Source organism: Misgurnus anguillicaudatus, chromosome 14 (assembly GCF_027580225.2).
Source record: "Misgurnus anguillicaudatus chromosome 14, ASM2758022v2, whole genome shotgun sequence".
In the NCBI taxonomy this organism is placed as follows: domain Eukaryota; kingdom Metazoa; phylum Chordata; class Actinopteri; order Cypriniformes; family Cobitidae; genus Misgurnus; species Misgurnus anguillicaudatus.
Window position 1 is genome coordinate 32409566 of NC_073350.2, and position 24345 is coordinate 32433910.

Genomic DNA, 24345 nt, shown 5'->3' on the forward strand with positions numbered 1-24345 from the left:
AGTACTTACCTTAACCAGCAGTATGTGTTGACTTTGTCTTTGGATCACTGCTTGTTTTATATAAAAAATATATTTATATATATTCTCTAATGCCCAAATGGACGTTCCCGAATTAGTCAATATAGTTATATTCAGTGTTTGTGCAAGTACCACGTCATACATATATACTATCACATCTTTGGGGTTCACTTAAAGAGGAGTGACTCGGTGTGCTGACAGAGATAACAATTTCACAGTATGAACCACAAGAGTCTCTAGGTTTAAGATAAGAAAAACATTACAGCTAACCACTGTGGGAAAAACACAAACCAGAACGGCACACACAAGTCCTTTTAACATTTCTTCCCCCAGGCAGGGACTTTCCGTTTCATGATGGCAAGAATGTTTTCTTTGAGTCCCAAGTGTTTCATTCAAGACTGGTTCGGTCTTTTTATAGTCCCAATGCTTCATTTTATCAACTTCTAATGATGTGATCTCCTGTGGAAGTTTTGTTTTGTACTGGGAAAATGGTGCATGGCCAGTTCCTAGATTTTGCTGCCGAACAAAACCTGTTTGGTAAGTACACAGGGCGACATTTTCCGGGCAGAACCATCGTTCCTCATTGTAAACAAACCCAACCCTGTGAACCGCACAGCTGTCGGGTGTTTTCTCTGGATGCGTTGACGCGTACAGATGAGCAGCTTTGTCAATTGTGGGACGCTGTATGGTGTCAAAAGACTCCTTACTCCCACATCGGTGTATTAATGTTTTTTGAGAGGCTTTAGTCTTCAGTAGGCCTAGTCCACCCGTCAAGCTCAACAGGAGCACCATACCCGGAACGATCCAGGAAAACTCATCCAGACCGGGAGATTGGGTCATTGGAAAGCCTGGAAGACAGTTCATGATGCAAGACTCTCTTTCCAAACAGTTTTCTGTAGAAAGCTGACCCAGCATCAAGTTGTTACTGCTGTAAAACCCACTCATGATCCACACAAAAAGACAACTGATGTATCCTATTGTTTGTGAGAGAGACGTATTTGCATCGTTTTCAACCTCCGCGTCCTCTTTACTGTCTTGAGAGCGCAGAAGATTAATCAACAGTTCGACGGCGATCAGCGGTGGAGTCAACAGCATCACGACTCCGTAGGCCTGGCAGAGAAAGAGGAGGAATCGAAGCGCAATCACATCGGAGGACACCTGGAAAGGCGTCAGCCAACACTCCTTGATCCGGACGTAGATCAGGATCACTGGGAGAACGGAAAAGAGAGTTGTTAACGAGGAAATGTGGAAAGGTATGACTAACAGAGAGATTTATGTCTGCTTACGGGCGATAAAGAAATCTGTGAATAACAGCAGGCAGATGCAGCACAGACCGGCGGCGGTGTACGTACGCACGACTGAAGGCAGGCAGAGAACCACGCTAAACATCAGTTTACATACACAGATAAAGAGCGTGGCCTGCAGGACGCCCTCCATCTTCACTACTGAAAGAGGAACAAATACACATCTTTAATGCACATACATGCAAACAAGGATGATGCATGTAAATATGTTAATATAATTTGTGACCCTGGACTACAAAACAAAAACAATCAAATGGGTGTATTTGTAGCAATAGCCAATAATACATTGTGGGGCAGTTTCCCGGACAGGGTTTAGGTTAAGCCTTAGGCCTTAGTTATATTAGGACAATTTAAGTAACAATCCTTCCAAAAAACAAACAATACAGGTGTGGATCTTGAGACAAAACAATGGCACTGGTATGTGTTCAAATATGTCAGTACAGGGTGTACTTAAAAAATAAGGCATCTTAAACATGCATTTCAGTCTGGGACAGGGATGAGCCTTGTCCGAGAAAACGCACCGTCAACTTTACATTTTCTGTAAAAAAAAATGCCCAAAAATGAAAATTCTATCATTTTCTCCTCATGTTGGTCTAAATCTGTATGATTTTCTTTTATCTGATGAACACAAAAAATATATTTTAATAAATGATGGTAAGCACACAGCTGTTTGTAACAGTTGACTTTCATAGTAGGAAAAAAACAAATACGATGGAATTCAATGGGTAAAATACACTGTGTGCTTACCATCATTTATCAAAATATCTTCTTCATCATTTATCACAATACTTTCATAATATTTATTTTCCTACTATGTAAATCAATGGTTACGGCATCTGTGTGATTACCATTATATAATCAAATTAAAGCTGCAAGCAGCGATAAAAGTGCCCTCGCACGCATGTGCTCCGCCACCTGATGGCCTTAGGAAAAACAGTGATCAGCGGGGATATGAATTTTAGTGTGTAAATATATTTGGATATTAATATGATATTGATATTGTTCAATCTCTTAGAGCAGTGAATCACAGTGTTTCCTGCTGCCTCTAGGTGGTGCTATGACTGTATCTGTATTTTGCTATGTTGATGTGTTCAGGCCAGGACCGTGTGAAGTATGGGGCAGGTCAGACAATGTATGCCTGAATTACAACAGCTTCCTGTTTTATGGTGAAGCTTCACACTTTGCAAGGCTGCCACAGACACGCCCTTCAATGAAAAGTCAAGAACTTCGCAATTTACCATCGCAGAGGACTTAACATCAGTCTGACCAAATATGAAGAGGATTTGATTAAATCTCTAAGAGCAGTAAAACATGGCGTAAAACATGGCATTTCCTGCAGCCTCTAGGTGGCGCCATGACTGTAACTGAATATTCGCATGGAAATGTGTTCAGGCCAGGACTCTTATCAAACACATGAAGCGTGGGGCAGATTGTATGCCTGAGTTGAAACAACTTCCTGTTTCATGGCAAAAACGCCTAAATTTGTCAGGCCGTCACAGCAAATCACAGCAAAAATTCAAAATGGCCGACTTTCTGTGGGGCTTCGAGCTTGGCTCCAAGAGACTTTTTTGTAGGTCTTGGGATGAGAGATGATCCTACCTAATTTCTTATCTGTATGTTTTTCGTAGCGGGGGTGCTGTTCTATTGAAATTTTGCACGTGTCGCTATCGAGCCATTTCTACACGCCCACTTCTGACACCTATACTACATATAAATTTTTGCCACTTTTTATGAGTTTTCGAGCATGTTTAGACCATCAAAAATGTGATTTATTTCGGAGAAAAATACTAAACTGAGCAAAAACAACAGGGCTTTTGGTGCTCAGGCCCTAAATATCATCTTTTGTGTTCAAATTTAAAGATTAAAGAAACTCATACAGGTTTAAAAAAAGTCAATTTAAGCCGATATTTTAAGTTTTGGCTTTTAAGTTGGCATAACTTATTAAATCAAGCTCAATTGTTTAACTTATTTTAAGTTAAAGCAAAACAAAACTATAAGTTAAACTATTTTAACTTGTGTTTATTAGTTATGTCAACTTAAAGCAACACCAAAGAGTTTTTTTTACCTTAAAATAACGCTTCCAAAAAAGTTTCAGTCGTTCATCCACTCTAAACAGGGTGAATGGCACTTTCACATTCGCTTTGCAGCCCTATATCGGCCAAAACCGCACTAAAGAAGTTTCCAACCGTCGGGTAGCGGTCCTGTAGTCTGAGTGAATACTACAAAAACTTGCTTTACGGCAGACCTACAATCCAATCAGAGCCAGCTATGCCTCAGTATTTATGACAGTGGGTAATGGACAATTACGCTTCTAACCTGTAGGGGGAGCAAAGAGCCAAAACTCTTTGGTGTTGCTTTAAAGGCGGGGTGCATGATCTCTAAAAGCCAATGATGACATTTAAAATCACCTAAACAAACACAATCAATAGAATCTGGACCTTCTTTTGATAGACCCGCCCCACACATACGCAACCTAGGCAACGATGTTGGTTAGTAGACACGCCCCTTATTGCTGATTGGCTACAAGTGTGGTTTGGTATAGTCGGACCGACTCTCTTTTCCAAAGTGTTTTTCAAAAATCATGCACCCCGCCTTTAAAATCAAAATATTGAGAAAATCACCCTTAAAGTTGTCCAAATTAAGTCCATATACTAATAATAATTTTTTTATGTATTTACGGTAGGAAATTTACAAAATACCTTCATGGAACATGATCTTTACGACTCCAGATTTTTTAATTGTTGTATCTCAGCCAAATATTGTCCTGTCCTAACAAACCATACATCAATCGAAAGCTTATTTATTTATTTGTGTACATTTTAAAAATCTTACGTTTTTGTGGTCCAGGATCAAAATGTTTTATTTACCAATACACTGAAAAAAAACTTGCATTCTTATGCGTCACATCCAAAACATTATCTAAAGCAGAAAACAAGACTGATATTTTTCTGGAAAATATAAACAGATGCTTCAATACACACTGAAAACAATGATTCTTTCAATTTACTAAATTTTTTAAGGTACGTGGTCGCAATCATTTTATTTAAGCTACATTTAAACAAAAGTTTTTTGTTTTGTTTTTCTTTTCATTTTTTTTAAATGTAGCTTAAATAAATGGATTGCGACCACTTACCTTAAAAAATTTAGTAAATTGAATGAATCATTTTTTCAGTGTGTATTGAACCATCTGTTTATATTTTATTATTTTATATTTTATTATATTTGTTTAAATATCAGTCTTGTTTTCTGCTTTAGATAATGTTTTGGATGTGACACATAAGAATGCAAGTTTTTGGGAGACAATGTATTTTTTTAGGAATTCTGTAAATGAAAATGCACAAAACAAAAGCAATCATACCCAACAAATGGAGAAGGGACGGCTCTTCAAAGGACAAATAATATTTATTTGTTTCATTTTTATGTGTGCATTAAGGAAGAAACAATGTTATGCATGTGACATTTCTGAAAGCTGAACTTAGTTAACTATGGGAAAAATGTGAAAAAAAACTTCACATTGGTATTTAAAGGGATAGTTCATTCGAAAACAAATTCTTGTTTTGTTACAAACCCGTATACATTTCTGAACACAAATGAAGATATTTTGAGGAATGTTTGTAACCAAAAAGATCATTAGCCCCATTCACTCTCATAGTAGGAAAAAAGTATACTATGGAAGTGAATGGGGTTCATTTGGTTATACAAACATTCCTCAAAACATCTTTTTTTGTGTTCATGAAAACAAACAACATTAAAGTAAGAAAATATGATATCTGTATGGTTTAACCCCCTTTGGTAAAGCCTTTTTTATGGTAAGGCGGCTGAAATTTGCATGCCATTTGTATGTTTTAAATGCAGAGGATCAGATGTGCAACTGAGAAAAAGGTTTTTAAAAGAAATACAGTAGTGAAACTATATTTCAAACCCCAAGACGCATTTTAAAATGTTAACATGAAACACCTTTTAATTTAAACCCTCGAACCTGTTTGCTTTTCTTTATTTGCCAGCACAATACGATGACAGAGAAAACAAAAGCTGTTTGTGTTTCCTTTCATTCATAAACAATAACATTCTCCACCTATGAATTTCAAATGTCACCCAAATATATTTTTAAAGTTTACAGTGTAAAATAAATCTTATTTATATACAAACACTTTCAACAATAGGGCGTTTTTCTGGCTTACCTAGTCCCAGACTAAAATGCATGTTTGCATGTCTTAATTTAAAAACACATTGTTCGGGCATATTTTAACATATATCAGTGCTATTTTTTTGTCTCAGGGTGCACACCTGTAGTGTTTAAGTTTGTAAAAACGACTTAAATGTCCTAATATAACTAAGGCCTAGTCCTGGATTAATATAAACCCTGTCCGGGAAACCGCGGTTTCCCGGACAGGGTTTATATTAATCCAGGACTAGGCCTTAGTTATATTAGGACATTTAAGTCGTTTTTACTGCATTGTACAGTGCCATAACAAAAACCAGAAATGAAAGTAACTGTTCCTTACAATAATGCAAATCAACCCAAATCTGATGTGCTCATGGGTCACCATTAAAAAAAAGCACCTAAAAAATAAGTTTCTTACCTGATCACACCTCTGCAACCTTTGTAGGTCAGACTGTCTTGACAGCAGCTTGTTTTGTGTTATTGTCAAAGTGTGTGCATTTCTCTTCTCCCTCACCTAATGGGACGTGTCTAAACATTCAACCCCTTTTTTTGCTCTACCTGAACTCTTATAAAGGCAAAAGCACGTGTGAGTCTGGAGGGAGTGTCAGTGTTTGACTGGATCCATCTAACACAGAAACCAGTCTAACTGCTCCCTTAGGGTAAAACAACACAACAAATGCTGGATGGTTTAATGGAGGTTAACCTGCTTTAAAATGTACCCACTGATTGATATTCCTATAATATTACAGTGAAAACTAAACAAATACGTTTGAAAGTGAAATGTTGATGTTGTGGATCCATGCAGTGAGCCTTAAACACACACACATGTGTGACGTCTTGCTTGCCTTGTGCTGCCATCTATTGTCCACTTAGGGAAAATATAAATGAACCAAAACAGCCGAAATTAAAGGTAATGTTATGCACAAATGCAAATTCCTGGGAAAGAAGCACCTTTTGTTTATATTATAATTCTTACATTTTGTCTTTGATGGGCATAAAAGACTTAAAATCTCTGAAAAGTCAAAGGTTGCTTTAATTTTTTTATAATATTTCCCTTTCCCCCAGGTGAAAAAGTAGTTTTTTTAGGGGTGTTATAGCTCTATTTTTCTGTTTTCTCTATTTTTTTTATTATTATTCAACCATTTCAAAAGACTTACAAAATTGTATCATGTACTTATTTGTAACAAGAATCAAAAACTAATTCCAAAGTGTACTAATTCCATAGTGTACACACTAAGTTTGTACTCAATATACTAAAAATTCATCTTTAGTACTTCTTAAGGTGTACTTCACTGTGCTATTTTGAGACACCATGAATATGAACTCAAATGCACTTTTAATTTACTATCTCTGTAATAAAAAATGTATTTAGTTAACACTTGTATTAAACTTGAACTCAACTTTCATACAAAATGGGTTCAGGTTTGCCACAAGTGGTACCTAGATACATTTTAGCACATTTTAGTTCATATTTATGGTGTCTCAAAATAGCACAGTGAAGTACACTTAGATGATCTTAAAAAGTATATTTTTAGTATATTAAGTACAAAATTAGTGTGCGAAAATAAAGCACTTTAAGTACACTATGGAAGTGTACTGCTTTTTTACTCTAGTTTTTGATTCATGTTTGATATTGTTACACATGAGTACATGATACAATTTTGTAAGTCTTTTGAAATTGTTGAATAATAAATAAAAATGAGAAAACAGAAAAATAGAGCTATCACATCCCTAAAAAATAAAAAGAGAATATTAAGAAATCTAAGCTGAAATTTAATTCAGAATTAATTGGAGGAAAACATTTATATAATAGTGATTTTAAAATTTTACTAGAACTAATATTAATAACATTATCTGAGATGTATTGGAGATTTTTCCCATATGGCAACAAAATATATTTCAAATATAATTTTAAATATATTTCAAAAAATATATGTGCAGAAATATATTTTGAATGTGTTCAAAATAAATAAATAATATATTTATTTATTGCCATATTTTGAAATATTAAAAATAAACATATTTTAAAGCATTTATATTCATGTTGCATTGAAAGAAAAAATAAAAGAAGTAAAAAAATAATAAAAAAGCAACTGTTTTTTTGTGATAACAGTATAGTAACCATGTTTTTTTTTTTTTTTTGGTGTATTGATTACTATTAGCAAAACAATGGTTTTACTACAGTACCCATGGTGTAACTATTATTTTGAGGACCATAGATGTCAAAACCATGGTTATTTTGTGGTAACCATGCACAGATGCATGATTGTTTAGTTTTAACTGTAGTAAAACCATGGTTGATTTTCGTAAGGGTTATAATTTGATATTTTATACATACTTATATGTACTTATTCATACTTGTACTTTATACATTTTATACAAACTTTTATATGTTGGGCAGGAAAATATATTTTTGCCTTATGGGTTGTAAAATTAGGAATGTATTTGTTGCCCTTGAAATATAAAATATATGTTAACGTATAAAGGTTAAAACAAAATATATTTTTTAATTAAAAAATAATTAAATTAAGAGTAACTTTTTACAAAATATATTTAAAACATATTTTTTGTCCAGAGAAATATTTTTTTTCCTTATGGCTTGTTTTGCATTGTATTGTTTATTTGTATTGTACATTTTCTGCATTGCATTAATCATTTGTATTGTTGATACACAATAGTTGCCAACATTTAGCAGTTTTACGCACTGTTGCATGTACAATGCAAAACTGTACTAAGAACAATAACTACCCACCCATTGTGTCCATCCTAGTCTATATGTATTCTTTATGTCTGCTGTTTTGAAGCTCACATTGTAGATATCAAATCTCTTGTTAACACAAAAGCAACATTAAATGTTTAAAAAGCTGATCGAAGGAATCATTCTCGCAGATTTCTAAGTGTTTTTGGAGGCAGCTCGTGTGTATGGTTCTTCTCTATTTTAACATTCAGCCTGCAGCACCCAGAAGTGAACGGCAGGCGACCCGGAAGGTCTGCACTCCCCCTGCATGCAAAGCCGAAAGATCATCATCCTCATCATCATCTTTCATTAAATCTAATAACTCCACAGTCGAGGTGTGCAAGGTATGTATATCTCTTTTGTCATCTTTACCGCTGCACATCATTTTCGTGACGTCTGAATGATCCTTTAAAATGACGCGACCAGTTATCACAGTCCATCGAGTGGGCAAAAAGTTCAAATAAAAGGAAAAAAATTAAAAAGCAGACTTAATGTAACAATGTTGCAACCGCGCGCTCGTGCATCAGCGCGTAATAATGGAAGTGTTAGATTTTCGCGGGAGTGATGCGCGTGTGATTTGTTCGCTTCGCTGTAATGTTGCACGACATGTATTGTAGGAAGTGTCAGGGTTTTTTTTTTTCCTCTCGTCTTTTTTTCTCCTCCAGCCGGGCTATTCAAACCTGCAGATCTAAGTAAACAATCGTTCGCTCGCTTAATGCAAATAATGCGGCATTTTACGCGTCGCCTTTCTGATGCGGTCTAAAGCGCGTCTTTTAGACACCTAAAATATGGGCTTCTGCAGAATATGGCGCCCTGTCCTTATAAAAATAAGACAGGCTGCCATTTTTGTTTTCCTTTTGTCTGAAATTTTTAATAAAACTGTCTGAGAATGTGGGAGAGGCAGACGTCTCCGCATCTTTACGCCACGATAGGCGTCTGATCGCGTTTTTTACGGCTTTTCCCTTCGATTTGCTATCAAAGACGATTCGCATTTAATTGGAAATGAATACGAGGATGCCGATAGAATAGAAGAAAAGTTAAGTAAGTTTGATCTCAGTTTATATCAAAGAGTCAGAAACGCGTCATCCGTCGCCACTCGTGGTTATTTTTATATTTATGTGTTATTTTAACGTGATGCTCATTTATTTTACGAAGTAAATAGTTTTGATCGTTTTTGTTAAGCAGCTTTTTACACACAGACTTGCTTTAACTAATAAACATTTAATAACGGTGATAATAAAATACAAATGAATGCATGCATTAAACGACTCGTGCAAACATTGTATTTTATGGTATGCATAATTTTGATTAAAAATAATACGATTACAGTGATTGCAGTTGTACAGTACAAACAAACTTTAGTAACTTAGTATTTGTCTTCAAAACGATATGAATACAATTATTATTATTTTATTATTATTATTAAAATATTATACAGTATAATAACATATAAAAATATATAGCAGAAAATATGGTTAATATACAAATTTTTTCAATATTTAATCATACAATGAAGCTTGACATCTATCTATCTATCTATCTATCTATCTATCTATCTATCTATCTATCTATCTATCTATCTATCTATCTATCTATCTATCTATCTATCTATCTATCTATCTATTTATCTATCTATCTATTATAATTGTATAAGTGTGTGTTAAGTATGTATTAACATTATTATCTACCATACATTGTTGTGTAGTTAGTTCACTTCATCCAGTTGTATAGGCTGTACTATGAACCAGATTAATATTAGCTTTTAACATTTGGTTATCATGCCATACTTCTAGTGTTCACCTGATTGATTTAGCCTTTAGTTTTTAGCAATCTTTCCATCATTACTTTCGACATACCATATTCATGTATTATGTCTATGACAGGGCTCTGTGAATTTTTTTGGCAGTGCTCGTGGGTCTTGAAAGTGTTTGACTGAGGGGCCTCGTGGAGAAATTCATTTACTGAAGCCAAAAATAATAAAAGCGATATGTCCAAATATATGAGTCCAGAGCCTGCAGAATATTTCTTTAATGATGCTGAGGGAGTGTCTGTTTCACTTCCTGCTCAAACTGTGGGCCTCAGTTTTCACTCGGCCATATGAATCATTTTTATTTATATGGTCATACTTTGCCATTTTAGGTTGCATAGAAGGAATAAAAATGTGTAATTTCGTTATTTTTATTGTGCATGCATTTGTCGCAAGTTTGTAATCAGCTCTGTCTTCACATTAGTCATAACATGAAATTACTGTCTAGAGTAGTATTGAGACAATTTTGCTGAAATATAAAATTTGGGAGGAAATTTGCTCAAAAATTACAAGTTTGAGAAGCCTTGCAATAAAACAAATTTACTTAGTGTTTTATTGTGTTTCTCTTGACTCAAAGACAGTTTAAAGGCCCACTGTGTAGATTTTTTGTGGCATCTGGTGGTGAGGTTGTGAATTGCAACCAGTGACCGCTCGCTCCTCTCTTTCGAAACGCATAGAAAAGCTACGACAGCCGCCACAGGACAAACATGTTGTCGTTTGAGACAACGTAGCGACGAAACACCCTCTATATAACAGTTTATCCGTTTAGGGCTGCTGGCGGACTTCCATTCTCCAATTTTATTCAATCTTTCGATTCTTAATGTGCATACTTTACTTCAGGCAGGGCTCGTAAGGAGTGGCTGATAGCAAGTGTGAATAATGCTCTAAACACTGACAGAACTGTTTCTTGCCTGCACGGCCAATGCTACATCGTCACGAAAGATTATCATTTGCACGTTGTAGACCTTTTAAATATGTAATATTTAATTATTAAGCAAAGAAGACGCAAAACAGATTTTAATTCGCTACTCACACGCATTGAGAAGTCCGCAGCATACGCTGCAGATAGCCTGCAACTACTGGGTTCATGTTTCCTTGACCTTGAACAGACATATTTACAGAAAATGATTTCAAAATGCAACAATTATACTCGTCAATATAGTCTACAGAATCGCCAAATTGGTCGCAATACTCATCCCTAATTATATAAACAATGCACATTTAAAGTCATTATGTGCAATAAATGAAGCTGTTAATTATAACAAAAACTTTTTTCTTGTTTGACGTTACAAAAGTAAAACTGCTTTTGAATGTTTTCATATTGGCTTTAGATCATGACTTGTGGCAGTGTTAGGGTTAAAATGTAGACTCTGAATCTGCATTTCTGATCAATAAATAATCAGGGAAGATTAAACCCAATCCATGCTGTGTATTTCTGCCTCACTCCAGTCAAATATAATGAGCTGAGAGCCTTCAGTGAGACATTGTGGTTATGATGTGATTTCAGAGACATTTATTGTACAGTACATCTGTCTGTAGCCAAGCACCGTAACCTACAAATCCTGCATCATTTACCTCCAAAATGCAAAAACCCATCTATGGCGTTACTTTATCGTCTCTATCTGTGCTGTCTTTAGCATTGAATCTCTCAGGGCTATGCATGAATGAAATGCAACTAGGATCCATTTGGCTAAATGTCAGTACGAGTTGAATGACAATTAATAGTGTGTGAATTGTAAGTGTAGTCAATTGAGCATTTAACTTTGTGTTTCAGAATGGCAGAACCTCGATTTAATAATCCATATTTTTGGCCTCCTCCTCCGTCTATTCCCAGTCAGGTAAGCACAGTCAACATACTATATGTCACATTCCTGCTTGATTTCTTACACGTTCCCTATCGGGAATAGACACACAAGCTGTCATCTCATTGTTTCTCTACAACTGTTTTTTGGCAGCTGGATAACCTCGTACTGATCAACAAGATCAAGGAACAGCTAATGGCGGAGAAAATCAGACCTCCGCACCTGCCGCCCACTTCTGTCCCTTCCCAGCAGCCCCTGCTGGTGCAGCCCACATCCACAGAAAGCGGGCAACACAATATATCAACACCCAAGCTTCAGCAGATGTCCGGGCTTCATGCTCACAGTACCTCGCAGCCAGACATCGCCCTGCACGCGAGACCCGCCTCCAGCACCGTAGCAGGTATCTTCATCTCTGGATGTGTAGCTACGAATCTCCAGAGATACGTTGTGTGTTGCGTGCATAATGCTGATAGTCTGTGCAGGTCGAATTCTCGGCGACGTAAACTTGAATCTGGACGACAAGACGGCCATTAAGGCAAGGGGGTTGTGGGAAGACTGGCATTTGCGCCAAATCATAGACCAGCCATCCAGAGCGAATCATCTGTCAGGTAAATACAGAATATTACCACGTCTTGTAGGCTCTGTAGCTATGGAGGACAAAAAATTACTTAAGTGTATATAAATAAATAATTAATAAATGCATAAATGTAGAAATACGTAAATGAATGAATAAATAAATGCAGGAATAAATAAGTAATTAATTAAATGCAGAAATACATGAATAAATAAATGTAGAAATACATAAATAAACGTAGAAATACATAAATAAATGTAGAAATAAATGTAGTGGTGCAAAAATAATAAATTTAAAAGTTGATATTTTTGACTAAACAATATATATTTTTATTTATGTCTGCATTTATTTCTTCAGTTAATTAATTACTTATTTCTACATTTATGTATTTATTCATTCATTTATTTATGTATTTCTATATTTCTGTATTTTTTATTTCTGCATTTATTTATTTATTCATTTCTGTATTTCTACATTTTTTATTTATTTCTGCATTTAATTAATTACCTTTTATTCCTGCATTTATTTATTTCTACATTTATTTATTTATGTCTGCATTTATTTCTTCAGTTTATTAATTACTTATTTCTGCATTTATGTATTTATTCATTTATTTATTTCTGTATTTCCACATTTATTTATTTCCGCATTTAATGAATAACTTTTTTATTCCTGCATTTATTTATTTATTAATTTATGTATTTCTACCTTAATTTATTTATTTATGCATTTAAGTATTTATTCATTTATTTATTTATATACACTTAAGTCATTTTTTGTCCTCTATACAGTAGCATCACTTAAAGAGTGATTTTATAAGGAGAAAGCAGAAGTATCTGCATGGCATTTTTTGTGATCATGTACTTTTTAATTTCAGGACTGTCTCTGACTTCTTCTCGAAGTGCCAATCATATCACATCAGAGTCCACAACGCCAACCACACTGAGCACCCCAACCAGCAGCAGTCAAACCCGCCAGGCCACTCCGTCCCCGAATCTCATCTCAGGGCTGTGTGGCGGGGCGGGAATGGAGGCCATCAAAAACAGCGCTGGGCTGTCAGGACTTTTAGGTCCGTCGCCGAAAAGCATAGGAAGGGGGCGCAAAAAGATCAAAGCCGAAAATCCTTCTGGTCCTCTGTTAGTCGTTCCGTATCCGATCCTGGCCTCTGGAGCTGAGCAGTCACCTGTTAGCATCACTGCCAAAGAGGGCAGAACCTACAGGTAGAGAGGTTCAGCAAATCATTTGATTATGGTTTATTTTTGTTTAAAGGAAATAGTTCATCTAGAAATGGAAATCCTGTCTCTTTATTCACCCTAATGTTTTACTTACATGTAATGCAGGGTATTGCGCAACAAACTTCCGTATTCTGCAAAACGGCTTTCATCACTTCCGGATCAGGTCTTTTGCATCTGCTTTAATAAATATAGACATATTTAACTTCAATAAGCTACCATAGATAAGAATAACCAATAATGCATATGCAAATTAAAATTTTAAAGTTGTATTATTTTTCTTCTTCTCACTGACACTCGGATACTAAAATAGAATAAATGTCACAAATTAAAACAACTTGATAAGTTATCTGAATGCCTTACATGTTTATAGATATTGCCATCAGGTCATACTGATGTTAAAGTCCGATACTAAATGTTTTCTCAGTTTGTCTCACTACAGAAAATGTGTTATTAAAAATCCAGTACAATTTAAATAATAAAAAAAAAATGGAAAAGTAGGTAGGATTCTCTCATATCGAACGCTGGGGGCGTGTCCGCTCACGGCACTGAACTTGTGGGAAAGTTGTCGTCTCTTTCGACTTTCAGATAGAGTTGCAACCTGAATGGATGCTCACAATTGTGTTAAAATCCTAAACTCAGAAATGTGGAAAAACTGTTTAATGATCTAATACTACAATTCAGTACTACATAAGTCACATTCTTAACATTTATAACAAATTTATAATGTGTCTAAAAACAATTTTCTGAATTTATATGACACAGACTTTAACATTATCTCGACAAGCTGAGGCATTGAGATCCATTCTGCGGTTTGTTTATATGACGTTTGGATTAAAGCCTATTGCATATATACTATAAAAAGAAAGAACGGATGCTGTCTAGATCCGAAAAAGGTCATATAAAAAGTGTCAAATAATTTAGGGATGCACAATAAAGAAAGTAATATATGATGTGCAATACAGTAATGCTTTATATTATTGTAAATAATATTTCAAAACTTTTTCTTTTTTTTTTTTGAGAAAAAAACCCATCACTTTCTCTGTTCCCAGTCTCTCTGCTATCTGCATCAACCTGAAACTTTGATTGTTATACTAAATAATAATAATATTTATAGTCATTCAGTTTGTAATATGCACATTTGTGATATTTTGGTCCTCCTGCAGCCCTAATATAATTGCAATGAAGTTATCTATTAATGCGATGAAATTATTATTTGCGTAAAATGTTCTGCTTTGCTCTCAAATAACATTGATGTACAATTATGGATCCGTAAAGGTGCAGTGTGTAAATTTTAGGAGGATCTATTGACAGAAATGCAATATAATATAGTTTACTATGTTTTTACTGGTGTACTTAGACTTTACACAATAAACCGCTATGTTTAAATACATTAGAAGAGACGTTTTTATCTACATACACGGCGGGTCCCCTTACATGGAAGCCGCCATTTTGTACCACCATGTTTTACAGTATCCCTAAAGTATCGTAACTACATTGTATCATATGACATCATTTTTGTCCTGTGGCGGCTACCGTAGCTTCTCTACATGCTTCAAAAGGGAAGGGTCCGTGGTGGGTTGAGCCGTTTGTTGCAGTTCACAACCTAGCCACCAGATGCCGCTAAAATCTACACACTGCACCTTTAAGTTACACATGATCAGCGCACGACTAACAGGGTTTCATTCTTAACATGTTTATGTACTGACTATAGGGGAATTTACTGTAATAGGGCGTACACACCAAATGCAAATTTAACAATTTGCACAAGCAAAATCAAAGCAAAGAATAGGCACGAACTCGGGAGGCGAATTTAGGTTGCGTGATTGCTGCGATAACGCGCTATTCGCCTTAAATGCGTCTTCGCGCAAGTTGAAAATATATGACACAAATTTTAATCCCGCAAGTAATCTAGAATGAGGAACGCGATGCTTTGCGTTTGGTGTGTACGCAAGTCACTGCCAAAGTGTCTGCCAAATCCGACGATGGTTTGCACTTTTTCCTGCAGATGTAAAGTTTGCCCGTTGACGTTCTTCTCAAAGTCAGACATGCAGATCCACTCCAAGTCGCACACGGAAGCAAAGCCACACAAGTGTCCTCACTGCACCAAGTCCTTCGCAAACGCATCTTACCTGGCCCAGCACCTGCGCATTCACCTGGGAGTGAAGCCGTATCACTGCTCCTACTGCGAGAAATCCTTCCGCCAACTCTCTCATTTACAACAACACACCAGGTATCATCCACTTGAGTTCTTATAGAGCCAATTGTTGATTTAAGAAATGCGTGTTTATAACTGTTAATACAGTTTACGTTTACATTACAGTTTTAAGTATTGTAGTGCATTTTAGCTACAGTATACACTTTTATGTCAGTATTTATATATGTATCAGTATTGATAAAAGTTTGGTTTCAGTCACCCGATACTGCGTTTACATGTAGACGAACGGCCAAGCCGCATAGATAATGGTTACATTTCGAAAATACCCTTGTGCGTGTGGACAGGGCCTTAGACGTCTTATTAAATTTCCCCTGACAGCCCAAATTTTTGCCTTGTTTAAGCCTAGACACCTGGGCTGTTTTTGGACGCCTATTAGATGCTTTTAAAGGGATAGTTCGGCCAAAAATGATATTAAACCCATAATTTACTCACCCGCGAGCTGTCCGAGTTGCATATGTCCATCGTTTTTCAGACAAACACATTTTCGGATATTTTAGAAAATGTTTTAGATCTTTCAGTTAATTAAATGTGAAGTTACGGGGTCCACGACTTTCAAGTCCCAAATAAGTGCGTCCATCCTTTACAAAATAAATCCAAACGGCTCCAGGATGATAAACAAAGGTCTTCTGAGGGTAATCCGTGCGGTGTTGTTGTAGAAATATCCATATTTAAAACTTTATTAACGAAAATAACTACCTTCCGGTAGCGCCACCATCTTAGTCGCGTCCGCATTCAAGATCAGAGCTTTACGCAGCTTACAGAGGCTACTCTGCTGCTGCTCTGCGCCCCCCGCCCTCCGAATTTGTCATACGTCACTAAGAAAAGTGCGTACACTATGCTAATACTCTCTCCTGAATACAGAGGAGTCTAAGATGGCGGCGCTACCGGAAGGTAGTTATTTTGGTTTATATAGTTTTAAATACGGATATTTCTACAACAACACTGCACAGATTACCATCAGAAGACCTTTGTTTATCATCCTGGAGCCGTTTGGATTTGTTTTGTGAGGGATGGACGCACTTTTTTTGGACTTGGGGGTCGTGGACCCCGTAACTTCACATTTAATTAACTGAAAGATCTAAAACATTTTCTGAAATATCTGAAAATGTGTTTGTCTGAAAAACGATGGACGTGTGCAGCTCGGACGGCTTGGGGGTGAGTGGATCGTGAGTTTAATGTCATTTTTGTCAGAACTATCCCTTAAACACAAAATTGCTTGCTGGGCTACCAGTTGAGCTACAGGAAATCAAATGATTTGGTAACTACAAAACAATTTCTCTGTAGAATCCACACCGGTGATCGGCCGTATAAATGTCTTCATCCAGGCTGTGAAAAGGCTTTTACGCAACTCTCGAATCTGCAGGTAAGACCCAAAAACTCACTTCTCTACTCATCAAGGCCTTCCTTAGGGTCTTATTCCTGTATACCTGCTTCCTCCTTCAACAAGAACAACATTGTAGATTTATTTTAAAGGGGACATATCATGAAAATCTGACTTTTTCCATGTTTTAGTGCTATAATTGGGTCCCCAGTGCTTCCATAAACCTAGAAAATGTGAAAAAGATCAACCCAGTAACTTGTTTTTGGTAAACCATTCTCTGGGAGCATGTGAAAAAATAGCTTATTGAAATTTGGCTCCCTTTGTGATGTCAGAAGGGGATAATACTCCCCCTTAATCTGCACTATCCAAACACAGCACTGCCATTTAGTGCAGAGAGAGAAAATTGACAGTAAGATTGCGTTTCAATTTAACAAACTACCATTATGGTGATAAGTGTTCGTATTTCATCAGCTCATTTGCATTTTAAAGGACACACCCAAAAAACGGCACATTTTTGCTCACACCTACAAAGTGGCAAATTTAACATGTTATAATAATAATCTGTGGGGTATTTTGAGCTAAAACTTCACATATGTACTCTGGGGACACCAAAGATTTATTTGACATCTTTAAAACGTCTTGTGAAATGTTCCCTTTAAAGTCCTATATTTAGTCCTTGCTGTGAGATCTGTATTTCCTCTTTTTAGTCTCATCAGAGGTCACACAATAAAGACAAGCCTTACAAATGCTCCAACTGTTACCGTGCGTACTCGGACTCCGCCTCCCTCCAAATCCACGTGTCTGCTCACGCCATCAAGAACGCCAAGGCGTACTGCTGCAGTATGTGTGGCAGAGCGTACACTTCAGTAAGTACATACAAATCTCACTCATATCAGTCTGATCCTTTATTGATCTTCAAAGTTCATTGATATGATATTCCTCATGCATTTACAGTTTTATAAATTGTTGTTATTTTGAGAGGCATAATGGGGAGTTCAGGTTGCTATACTGTTGGTTGCCAGCATGTGGCCACATGATCTTTACATCTGCTGTCCCATTGGTAGTCACTGCCATACATTACAGCACATTTGCTTAAAGTTAAACTCTGCCTAACTGTGCGTTTACACCAGATGCGGAAAAGGCGGCAAAACGCGCTATTCACGCATAGTTGGACGCTTGAACGTTTTGAGTGTACTTGCGTGTGAAATTCTAGTCATTCGAGACATTCAAGCGTAAATTGGCATCATGGGAGGGGCTTATATAGCTCAAATTGAGTAAACTTACCAGATTGTTCCTATATAGGGAATGCCAAAAAGTCCACTTTATGTGGAAGGAGTGAACAAAATAAGCAAATTCGTAATTACTGTGAGCCAGAGAAGAGCTGACACAGTAATATATAAATAAACATTTAAATCTATTAAATCATGTTTTATGCACAACTAAGAATATGAAACACCAGTAGCTCTCTAAGTTAGTAGCTATAATAGGAATGTACCAAAAAATGCTTGTCAACCAAAACCTATAGCAACAGCAGCGCATTAGCGCTGCGTCAGGCATGCTTCTGGTATGTACAGACACAGAAAACGCAACGCAGCCGCCCCGCAACTGACACGCAACAGAAATGCCACGCTCACGCCACGCAGCCAGTGTGTCACCGGCCTAACTGTATAATCAGTACCATTTCGCAAAATTATATTTCAATGCAGGAATATTGTTTAGTTCATAAAATTGAGTAGAACAAACTAAAGAAAGCTAGATTTTTTTAAAAGTCCGACATTTGGATTTTTCTTTCACCGCTTCTCCAGTCTCCGCAATGCATTTCGGGACAGGAAGTTGGTGAGTATACATTGGCTGTACACTCAAAATCTAAGTGCATTGTGGGTAAGAAGTAGTGAAGGAATGTAGGGAATGAGTTGTTCACTCAGAATTCGGAAAACACTGCAAAATGGCTGACACCCTATGTAGTGCACTACGGCAAAGGGGACATATCTTGAAAATCGGACTTTTTCCATGTTTAAGTGCTATAATTGAGTCCCCGGTGCTTCTATCAACCTAGAAAATGTGAAAAAGATCAACGCAGTAACTTTGTTATGGTAAACCTTTGTACTGCAAGCATGTGAAAAAATAGCTCATTGAAATTTGCTCCCCTTGTGATGTCAGAAGGGGATCTTATTATAATAATACTGCCTCTTAAAGGAATGGTCTACTCATTTTCAATATTAAAATATGTTATTACCTTAACTAAGAATTGTTGATACATCCCTCTATCATCTGTGTGCGTGCACGTAAGCGCTGGAGCGCGCTGCGACGCTTCGATAGCATTTAGCTTAGCCCCATTCATTCAATGGTACCATTTAGAGATAAAGTTAGAAGTGACCAAACACATCAACGTTTTTCCTATTTAAGACGAGTAGTTATACGAGCAAGTTTGGTGGTACAAAATAAAATGTAGCGCTTTTCTAAGTGGATTTAAAAGAGGAACTATATTTTATGGCGTAATAGCACTTTTGGGAGTACTTCGACTCGCCTGAAAAGTCCGCTTCCCTTCTCACTCTCATAATGGGAGAGGGAGGGTGTTACTGCGCCGAGTCGAAGTACTCCCAAAAGTGCTATTACGCCATAAAATGTAGCTCCTCTTTTGAATCCGCTTGGAAAGGCGCTACGTTTTGTTTTGTGCCAACAGGCTTGCTCGTGTGGCTACTCGTCTTGGATAGGAGGAACGTTGATGTGTTTGGTTACTTCTGACTTTGTCTCTAAATGGTACCATTGAATGAATGGGGCTAAGCTAAATGCTATCGAAGCGTCGCAGCGCGCTCCAGCGCTTACGTGCGCGCGCACGGATGATGGAGGGATGTGTCAACGGTTCTTGGTTGAGGTAGTAACATATTTTGGTATTGAAAATGAGTAGACTATTCCTTTAATCTTCACTATCCAACTACGGCACTGCAATTTAGTCCAGAAAGAGAGAAAAATAATAAATGACAGCACAATTGAGTTACAGTTTCAACAAACCACCATTATGGCGATCAGTGTTTGCATTTCATCAGCTCATTTGCATTTAAAGCAACACAACAGCAGTTTTTGCTCACACCTATAAAGTAGTACTTTTTTGGCCAGTTTTTGCCTTTATTTAACATTGAATTTATTAGGATAGGACAGAAAAGTACAGGGAGGAGAGAGGGGTATGGGATCGGCAAATGACCACGAGCCGGGAATCGAACTCGGGCCGTCGAAAGTGCGAAAGCACCCCATGTCGGAGAGCTGCCCACTACACCATCGACTCCGACATAAAGTAGCTATTTTAAGTAAGGGATAATGTAGAGGCAGCCGTTAGTTATTGGGAAATAAGCCCCGACAGTGTGATCAGGACCCGACTACTTGCCACATAAAAAAAAACCTGACATGAATATGAATTTGAAACATTTTATTGGCATATTTTTGTTTTAAATTAACATTTTTATCCTTCCGCGAAACTTTGCACAGATGCATAAAATGATCGTAATACCTTATTAAGATCCTCTGCTTCATACTTGTCTGTCTCTATTTTTTTCTTTTAGCCAGTCTTTGAGAAGTTTTAATGCCCATTCTGTATTTTTGTGGGTTGGCTTCGTAGCTGTCATGCTCTATTTTGTCAAGTTCAGTCTCAGTAAGCTCTCTGTGTCTTGTCGTTGTTTGTTCTTCTATCCACTGTTTAAATGTTTTGTTTTTTCTGTACATGTTAAAATTAATGTCCAAATTTTCCATTCTTAATTGTGGTTGTCCAGTGTTTTTTCACAAGATAGCGCCAAACAGTAATCTTTATTGGCGCGGAGCGATTTTACTCGTAAAAGTAGTACCGGCTATGCGTTATTACTTTGGAGCGGTTATTATTTGAAAAGAACGAACCTGCAAATGTCTCAACTGACCAATCAGAATCAAGTATTCCAGAGAACCGTGTAATAACATGTTATAATAAATGATCTTTGGGATATTTAGAGCTAAAGCTTCACATATGCACTCTAGGGACACCGAAATTTTTTGACATCTGGAATTACCCCTTTAAGGAAGTTGGGTCACTCTGCCGCAATATTTGCAGCGCAGAACAACAAGACCTGTCGATTCTGCGCATGTGCAAAGCAGTTGGTGATTGGCTCTTTTTACTGGGAGGCGGGGCTAGAGCGGCCATTCTGATTGTTGCAATCTCCCCCATTCATTTCAATACAAGTGACACATCTTGTTAATATTGAGTATCCTTGAAAACAGTGAATGCAACATTGCTTATGTGGCCTCAATGATTGACTTTTGGTTGTCTTGTCGCTGTCAGACTGACCTGTTTACTTTACTTTTTAAAAATTAAGCAGTGAAATCGTCTTGATTCATGACTACGTACCCAATAATGTTTTATCTGTGCATATCATCTCTCAGGAGACGTACCTTATGAAACACATGGCTAAGCACACCGTGGTAGAACACATGGTGAGTCAACACTCTCCGCAACGGACCGAATCACCCAACGTTCCCATCCGCATCTCGCTCATCTGAAGACGCTGATCCTGCATCAGTCTGCGGTCGGTCTTTCCCAATGTTGGCGTAAGCAAAATCACCTGCTCTTGGTGGTTTCACATTTTTTGTGTGTTTGTTAGTTTGTTTTACTTCATTCCAGAAGGTATTGGACTGTGCGGATGGAAGTTCAGAAAAGGAGCAGCAGTGTTTGTTTGGGAGGTTTTATTCCTCTTCTTGAACTCATTGTTAATAATCGGGACTCCAAAGATGGTTTAGCAGCACTTTCAGGCCACACAGTTAGTTTTGGCTTTAAACATTTCGGGTCTGTTATGACAATAAAGGCATTGCTCTGGGCAGCTAAACGGTAGGTATTATGCATTAAAAAAAAAAAAACATGAAACATACGCCGTATGTTGTAAACTTGGACCAAGTCCAGTACCTCTTCTCGTATTTTTCTATGCTGTCTGGGACAATTCCCCTTTTTTTGGCCAACTCAAAGTTGGCTTGGAGACCAATGGTCTCGTGTTTTAATAATGTCAATCATAAAAAAAAATGTTCATGCATATTACATTTTCTCGCTTCCTGGGGAAAATGTAATAAAAATAGCTTTAGCGTTAAGATAAAATTTTTATTAAGAGGACTGTTATGTAACTGCAGAGGACTTTATAAACAAATCAGCACATTTGGATGTTATTATTGCTTCAGAAATGTGTGTGCCAAAAATAGATATGTTAAAATGGCATACGATTCGGATGTTTCCCAGCACTGAACAGAACGGGCAAATACACTTTTGACTCTGCGACGACTCATTTCAGTCGGCATTTGCATTGACATGTGAGATAAATTAACCTCACAAAAAAACCCAACGAACATTATTTCACCCCTAAAGAAAACAAGTTGCAGTGTGACATCATAATGACTGTAAGCCCCGCCCACATTGTAATTACTGTAACACAACAAAAAAGATGATACTGTATTAAAGTGATAAAGTGCATTTGTAAAGAGCTATTTTAAGTATACATAATGGTAGTATTGTTAAACTTATTGTGTGTATTAAAAGAAAAAACTAAACCTTTGTGGCCAGATAGGATTGGGGGTTAATTCGTCATAAAATAATGTCACATTGCAAGAAGTCTGACTGAATCGGGCTTTGTTATTTCATGCAAAATATCTCTTTTTTTTCTTTTTGTGGTGAAATAGATTACCAGTCATTACTTTGTGAGATTAGCACAAAATCTGCATTTTACACATAAAAACTCATGAGGTTGCACATGAGGTTTGTGTAGCTGTATCTATATCTAGAATACCTCCCTGGATTATTATACACATTTATACTTATTATTATGTTTAAATATTAACAACTAACATGTTTATTTTTCACATTTTAAGCCTTAACCGTTTTATCACTAGTTGTTTACCATCACGTTTTCTATATTTTATACCATATTGGTGTTTACTTGTGTACTCTGTACTTTTATGTAATATTATTTCCTAGCATGAACATGCTGTAAATAAACGATACAGTACTTAAGTGTTAACCAGTTTATATAAAATGACTACATGTCTAGTTATTATAAAAATATACCTTTTTAATTCACTTAAATTGTGGTACTAAGACTTGGCTGCTACATGAAAAGTCAAGATATGGAGAGGGGGACTTTGTAAAAGTAAATGAATAAATAACTGAGAAAATCCAATACTGGTGTATGTGTTCAATCCCGCATAATCACGACTGCCGTTTAATGCTTTGCTTATGGTAAGTGAGAGCTACATTTCCCTTCGTGAAATGTTTTGTGAATGAAAGATGATGTTTATGAATGGTTTATAATTTTTATATGTAGGATTCTATCTTAAAGGTCCACAGTGTAGACTTTTAGTGGCATCTTGATGTGAGATTGTGAATTGCAACCAACGGCTCCATACCTCACCCCTCGTATTTGAAACGCATAGAGAAGCTACGGTAGCCGCAACAGGACAAACATGTCATCGTCTGAGACAATCACTGCATCCGAAACCGCCTTTTCCATACTATATAGCCAAAAAGCAATACTTCACCTACTATATAATATGGAAGTATGCGATTTCAGATGCAGTGAACGTAGTGATGAAACACAGTTTGTTCGTTTAGGGCTACTGCACCGCAAAAAATGATTTTCAAGAAAAAAAATCTTAGTATTTTTGTCTTGTTTTTAGTAAAAATATCTAAAAATTCAATTTCATTCTTAAATTAAGATGCTTTTTCTTAATGAAATTTTTCTTGAATTTAGTGTTTAAGAAAAATGTTCAAGATATTTTTTGCTTACCTCATTGGCAGATTTTTTTGCTTGCTTTATGAATTTTTTTCTTGAAAATATTTTTTTTCCGTGTAATCTCAATTTTTATCACACTGCAAAATGACTTGCACTGCAAAAATGTATTTTCAAGAAAAAAAATTTGTCTTGTTTTCAGTAAAAATATTAAAAAAATTAAAAAATATAAAAAATGAGGAAAATGACCCAAGAAAATAGGTCTAGTTTTTAGACCAAAAATATCAAGTTTAAGTGATTTTGGGCATAAAACAAGCAAACAAATCTGCCAATGGTGTAAGCTAAAAAATCTTGAACATTTTTCTTAAACACTAAATTCAAGAAAAATTTGCTTACCCCATTGGCAGATTTGTTTGCTTGTTTTATGCACAAAATCACT

The 24345-nt window shown here is 36.4% G+C and overlaps 2 protein-coding genes across 4 annotated transcripts; one reads left to right on the forward strand and one right to left on the reverse strand.

The window, feature by feature from the left end:
* Positions 1-6297, reverse strand: LOC129427659 (uncharacterized). Its single transcript, XM_055184303.2, has 3 exons — positions 5906-6297; positions 1305-1463; positions 1-1226 (listed from the first exon to the last, which is right to left on the reverse strand). The coding sequence occupies exons 2-3, from the start codon at positions 1453-1455 to the stop codon at positions 190-192; spliced, it is 1188 nt and encodes a 395-aa protein (XP_055040278.2). The 5' UTR covers positions 1456-1463; positions 5906-6297; the 3' UTR covers positions 1-189.
* A 2033-nt stretch (positions 6298-8330) lies between these two features.
* On the forward strand, positions 8331-23357 carry znf362a (zinc finger protein 362a). Of its 3 annotated transcripts, none has more exons than XM_055184302.2 (9): positions 8331-8568; positions 11806-11869; positions 11987-12233; positions 12316-12441; positions 13285-13627; positions 15648-15872; positions 17142-17220; positions 17886-18044; positions 21583-23357. In XM_055184302.2, exons 2-9 carry the CDS (start codon positions 11807-11809, stop codon positions 21697-21699), a joined length of 1359 nt encoding a protein of 452 aa, XP_055040277.1. In that variant the 5' UTR covers positions 8331-8568; position 11806; the 3' UTR covers positions 21700-23357. The 3 variants fall into 3 exon arrangements, with proteins under 3 accessions (XP_055040277.1, XP_055040275.1, XP_055040276.1); XM_055184300.2 differs by having other exon boundaries at positions 8336-8568; positions 12307-12441; XM_055184301.2 differs by lacking the exon at positions 8331-8568 and adding an exon at positions 8760-9265 and having other exon boundaries at positions 12307-12441.
* The last annotated feature ends 988 nt before the right edge of the window (positions 23358-24345 follow it).